The 6,000-nt window shown below is 55.1% G+C and overlaps 1 protein-coding gene across 1 annotated transcript in view; it reads left to right on the top strand.

Annotated features, from left to right (window-relative positions):
- The first annotated feature begins 1,126 nt into the window (after window positions 1-1,126).
- The window catches only part of CLMP (CXADR like membrane protein), a 95,140-nt gene continuing 90,266 nt past the window's right edge, over window positions 1,127-6,000 (top strand). Inside the window, 2 exon segments of the mRNA XM_057317044.1 lie at window positions 1,127-1,144; window positions 1,341-1,671. Of these exon segments, the coding sequence (XP_057173027.1) occupies window positions 1,641-1,671 (31 nt within the window). The 5' untranslated portion in view covers window positions 1,127-1,144; window positions 1,341-1,640.

The following is a 6,000-nucleotide window of genomic DNA, read 5'->3' as shown; positions in this document are numbered from 1 at the left end:
ATGGGGCCAATGTGTGATCTGGTAGCCAGCCAGGCCTGTAAGGTTCATCCCTCCTACAGCATCACCACTTCTCAGAGCGCTGGCCCCAGCACCCAATGACAGACATGGGCGAGGCTAAAGGTGAGCCATTCCTCATGCTTCAGTGCGGCTGAAGGAAAAGCCACAGCACCAGGGACATCCAGAGTCTGCAAACCAGAGAGTGCAGGTCCAGAATTTCTGAGAGCCCAGGACAGGCGTGCATTGCATGAGCCCCAGGCAGTGGAGACCTGAGCGTGGCTTTACCGTCCTTTGCTTCTCTAGTCCCTGCTCACTCCCGCTTCAGGGTCCTTGAGGACAGACCTCAGAGCCCCACCGGGGAGGGCTCGGACGCCCGCCCCCCCCCACCCCCGCCCTAGGTCCCTGGAGGGCCTAGAGGCCAGGTCCCTGGAGCCCCAGAGCGCAGCCCTCCCCCGCGCAGAGGGAATTCCATGCCTTCTGCCTTTTCCTTCTGGAAGGGAGTGATGCATATTTTGGCCAGCGCCACGTGCAGTGCCGTTTGCTCCAGTGCTTCCTAGGGGACCGGTTCCACACAGTTCCGGGGTCCCCACTCCCCGGGGGTGAAGGCTAGCTTAGCTCTGCCCGGATCTGGATCTGAGGATGGGCTGCTGTGACTAGTGACAGCAGAAGGAGAAAGAGCCAGCGCGAAAGGCCAAGGGAAGGCCAGGCAAACGGTGGCTGGGATGCCAGAACGGGCAGGAAAGCCAGGAGAGCAACAAGCGGACGGCTGCTAGGTCTTAGCGGTCCCCTCCACGCCGAATCGTCCTTCTGGTCAGCCTGTGGTTTCCTATGACAAAACCAGACAGGGAGCGCAGAGAGGAGAGGAGAGAAGGATTGAGGGAAGAAGGGAGAGGAGGGAGGAGGTGAGAGAGGAGAAGCCAGAAGAATGTAAATGGGAGAGAAATGGGGAGAGAGGGGAGGTGGGGGCGGGAGGGAGGGCAGATCCGTGAGAGAAGTGGAAGCAGAGAGGGTGAGCGGGGCGGGCGAGAAAACGAGATGCGGGAGAGAAGTGGAGAGAGGGACCAAGTGGGAACCGAGACGGAGAAGCCCGGCAAGGCCTCGGTCCTCGGCTCGTGGCCGCCGTGTCCGCGCTCCTCCGCTCCAGCCGGTGCGGCCCGGCCCCCTGCCCTCCCGGCCCGCGGGCCAGGCGGCGGGCCCAGCGCTGCGAGGGCGGGCGCGGGCGGGGGCGCGGGGGGGGGCGAGGGAGGGGCTGCCGGTGGGAGGCGACCATGTGGTTCCAGCTCACTCCTTTTTTTTTTTTTTACCCCTTCTCTCTTTCTTCACTTCTTTTTCTTTCCAAACAGGGAAAAGTGTTCCGCGAAGCGGTAGCGTCTTTCCGCCTGGCCCTTCCCTCCCCGACCCTGGTCCCCGCTCCCGTCTGGGCGCGAGCTGCCGGGCGAGCGCTGGAAGCCCCCTCTGCGCCGGGGGGCGGGGGGCGCGGGGACTGGGCGCTGGGCGGGTTCCCGCGCCGGCACATGGCCGCAGCCGCCCCGCGCGCACCCCGAGGCGCCGCGCCCAGCTTGTCCGAGGTCCGTCGGCTGCGCCCCGCCGCCCCGGAGCCCAGCAGCGGCTGAGCGGGGAGGTGCCCGCACCCGGGCATCGGGATGAGCCGCCCCCTCCTCCTCCTCTGGCTAGGTGAGTGCTCGCGAGCGCGGGAGACCCGCCGGGCGGCCCCGGGCTCCGAACGCCCTTCCCCGGGGAGAGCGGGCGGCTCGGTGCCTGCTCGGCGCTCCGGAGGCGCACATCTGGCAGCCGAGGCCCGCCCAGGCGGCCATCGACAACGCCGCACACATCTGGGCCCGGGAGCAGCCTGGGGGCTGGGGGTGTTTCCTGGTGGACTTGGGCCGTGAACCGTCTGGGGCGGAGGGGTTGGCGGGGTGGGGGGGCTGGTGTTTAGTTTCGGGAGTATCTGGGGGAAATGGGAGAATTGGGGGAGGGAGGAAGGTTTCTTCAGGAATTTCTGTGCCAGGTTCCTGAGGGTGGGGGGAGCTTTTTTGTTTCAAACAGACGCCTCGAGGGCTCAGATTAGAAACAGATGTGTTGGAGGGGAGGCGCGAGGGAAGGGAGGAAGAGACGGAGGAGACCGAAAGGTGGGGACGGGAAAGGCCAGAGCGCAGGCAGGACCGGGACCCGGGGAAATGACCCAGGCAGGGCAAGAAGAGGGAGAAGCCGGAGGGGTTGGGAGCTCGAGAGGAAAGAGGGGAACGGGAATATGAAGCAGAAGCGCAAGACTGAGGGAGGTGGAGCGGCGGAGTGTCAGGAAGACAAAAAAATGGAGTGGAAGAGAAGGACAGAGAGAAACAGGTTCTGGGGCAAAGGGAAGAGCTTTCGGGGTGCCCACGTGGGTGTCACCCACGCGGGACTCCTGAAAGCTCAGGGGCCCTGGGGCACATTCTCACTTGGGCTGGAAGCAGGCAGGTTTGCAGGACAGGGCAAGACAATAGCATCGAGGATGTGGTGGACAAGAACCGGCAGGAAGCCCAGGGGTGTCTGAGGCGCGCCAGGGGCGGTGGAGGCAGGCAGGAGAGCCTGAGAAAAGCCATGAGAGGCACCAGCGTGGGGGGCTCCCTGGGGACAGGATGTAAAGTTAGCCAGGGTTCAGAAGACCAAAGCCAGTTGGGTGTAGTCGAGTGAACATGGCCCAGGACACCAGACCTCCTGAGAACGAGCCCTGGTTTTGAGCTGACCAGCTCGGTGATCCTGGACAACTCACTCCCCGAGCCTTCCGTTTGCTTAGCTCCAAAGCAAGCAAATTAGATGGTTCCGAGATCCCTTGTAGCTCTGACAGCCTGAAACACCAGGGGTGTGACAGGGCCTGATGTCTAGAAAACCCCTCCACACCAAAGTGAGGAAGCACTGAAAAAGCACCCTGACGTGGATTTCTGGAGCTCTCTCTCTTTTGTTTTTAAACTTACAACCTGACTAGGCCCCAAGCATGCCTTTCTAGGCCAGCGTCAGGTCGGTCATCACCCAGGTGGAGGAATAAAAAGGGTGGATTAGCCTAAACTGTTGGCTCAAGTAGGGCAGGTGGGGCCAGTACCTTCTCAGCTCTTTCCGATACCGGCCAAGTATTGCAGTCCTGCTCCTGTGCACAGCTGGCATAGCTGGATGCCACCTTTGTCACCTTTACCGGCCTCTGCCCCTAAGCTGTGGATCACCAGATGTTCACTAGACTCAAACTTCAGAACCCCCTTATTAAAAACAGCTGGAATCCTTTCAGTACCTATGCTGAGCACTTGATATGAACTGTCTTGTTAACTCATTTACCCTTCACGCCAATCCTATGGGCTACGCACGGTTATTTTCCCCGCTTCACAGCTGAAGAAATCAAGGTGTAAAGAGGTCAGATAACTTGCTCAAGGCCACAAGCTCATGATTAACAGAGATGGGATTTGAATGTAGGTTGTTTGCCTCGAGAGATTGCTTGCTAAACCGCCCGGTATGCAGCTTTCTGTCACTACAGAAGGACTTACAGATGCTCTTTGGAGTGAAATCCAGTTTAGCCCTCTTCCTGGAGGGTGAGATGTCAGGGTGAATCTGCCCTCAAGGAGGGGTCTGGGGAAGGGATCGGAAACTCAGCTAAGCGTGGTTGAACCCCGGCTCTATACCAGGACCATTGGGGCACAGTTGACAGTGGAAAGTGAAAAGTGACTTTTGTCCCGCGCGGTCAGTTGAAATCCACTGGCTGGACTCGATAATAGCCTCTTAGTTCATGAGAAAGACGAGCTGACAAAACAAGAGTCAAAAGATGTTGATTCGCGGTCCCCTCTTCACCGAGTGCCGGTTGTGTATGACCATTCCTCTGGTAAGAAAACAATCTGTTGGGCCGATAGTCTTGTTACCCTAGAAGCTCCCTCTCATGATTCCTTTGTTGGTTCTGTCCTTATAAAATTAGTGCAAACGAAAGGCCGTGTGGAAGAGAAAAAGTAGACTACAGACTTAGCATTCTGCACAACTCGATGTTTGTCGTTCACACCTACTGTTCAGCTTTTGCCACGTCTGTGTTCTTTGTCAGACGTACTCAGACTCCTGACATCCCAGTTCAAGTACAAAGTCACAGAGTTGATGAGCTGAGGGGTCTGGATGAGGGACAAGACAGGAGACCTGAGTGATGCTGGTGGTCCAGAGACCAGCCACTGAGGGGAAAAACACTCTAAGGGACCCCTCGAGGCCTGACATTCCTTCATGGGTCAGAAGCCCCTAGGGAAGCACTCCCGTGGGCTGGATGAAGCTTATTTGCTAAGTGGTTTTGAGCCATGGAATGCCTGGCACTCTAGCAAAGCCAGAAAGAAAATCCTCAGAGTTGTCTGAATCCTAAAATCGTCTACTTCTATTCCTTAAAGGAGTAGTTCCAGGGCTGCTTATGATCACTGCTGACATGATTTCTGGCCTCTTTTTTTCTAGAGAATGCACAGTATTAAAGGGGAGTTGGGAGGGCTAAGAGTTCATAATCTGAGCGAGGGTAGGCCAGTTGACTTCATGCTTTCTGGACCTGCCAGTGAGTGAAATCAAATGCCACACCTCTCTAATGTGAATGAACAAGTAATGCTCTGAGTTCCATGGAGGAAAGAAAAGGGATACTTCATGGGCTCCCCCAGCCTCAGTCCCTCTCCTCTGACCACCTGCCACCCCGCATGCTCAGGTCCTCATTATTCCACCTTAAATTCTCACTTAGACTCCCATAATGGCTGCCATATTGGTTTCCTGCCTGAATTCTCTTCTCCATCCTACACACTGCTACCAGAGTGACCTTGTGAGGCAGCTGGTATAATGCAAGGAATTTGGACTTAGGAATCCGGTAAACTTTCTGGGTTCTTGTTCTGACTCTTGTCCCTAAAACAGAGGTGAGGAGACCTTTAATTCAAAATTTCTATAATTCTTTGACCTTAGTCCCTGCCTTCAAAAAACCTTTGGAAATCTCCATTGCTTATAACACTGAGTACAAACACTTCATTCTCACGTTAAAGATGTCACACAGTGTCCATCACAACTCCTCTCCTCCCACCCCAGGCGACTCAGCAGGGAATCGGGATTCTTTCCTGTGCCTTAAACATGCCCCATGCTTCTTTCTGATTCTATGCTTTTGTTTATGATAATCCCTCCACCAAAGATGCCCTCTTACACTCCGCCCCTGCAGGTCAAAATCGTGTTCACCCTCCAGACCTCACCCCAAATTCCACTCTCTTCATATGCCCGTCCATGATTCCTCCCACCCAGGGTGTACTTTCCATCTTTTGAATCACAGTAGCCTTTCTGTTATGTGGCTTCGCGTGATGGTGATCCAAATGCTTGTCTCATGCCCTAGTGAGAACCCAGGCTCCATGCAGACAGGGTCCTGACTCATTCAACTGTATACCACCTTCTGTGCCTTGTGTAGACCGAAAGCTGTGGGCTATTTGTTAAGATAATCGGATTTTTGAAACATTTGGAACACTTAAGTTCAAGAGAGGTGAAAGTTGGGGAGGATTATTACTCTGTGGAATGACAGAATTGTGAGGAAGCCAGTTGTGTGTGTGTGTGTGTGTGTGTGTGTGTTTGATTGATTGATTTGAGAGAGAGAGAGAGTGAGCACGCACAAATGGGAGGGAGAGAGACTCGCAAGCAGACTCCATGCTGAGCGTGGAGCCCCACACGGGGCTGGATCTCATAACCCTGAGATTTTAATTTGAGCCAAAACCAAGAATTTGATGCTTAACTGACTGCACCACCCAGGGGCCCCTTGAGGAGCCCAGTTTTAACTCAAGTTTCTTTGGGGCTTTCTTGTCCATTAATGCAAACAGGACGAGTACCACTTAAAAAAATTTTATGCACAGAACATTACATGGACAGGGACCAGATAATATATTTGTTACCTTAACTTATTTTGTTATGGCAAGTTCATTATTACCAGATTCACAATAGACTTCTTCACTGGAATTTCTGCCAGGGTGGGGAAGGAGATTTGTTTCCCAGAAAATGAGTTTG

Source organism: Ursus arctos, unplaced genomic scaffold (assembly GCF_023065955.2).
Source record: "Ursus arctos isolate Adak ecotype North America unplaced genomic scaffold, UrsArc2.0 scaffold_22, whole genome shotgun sequence".
Classification (NCBI taxonomy): Eukaryota; Metazoa; Chordata; class Mammalia; order Carnivora; family Ursidae; genus Ursus; species Ursus arctos.
Note: the sequence above shows the minus strand (reverse complement) of the source record. Positions and strands in the feature narration are given on the sequence as shown.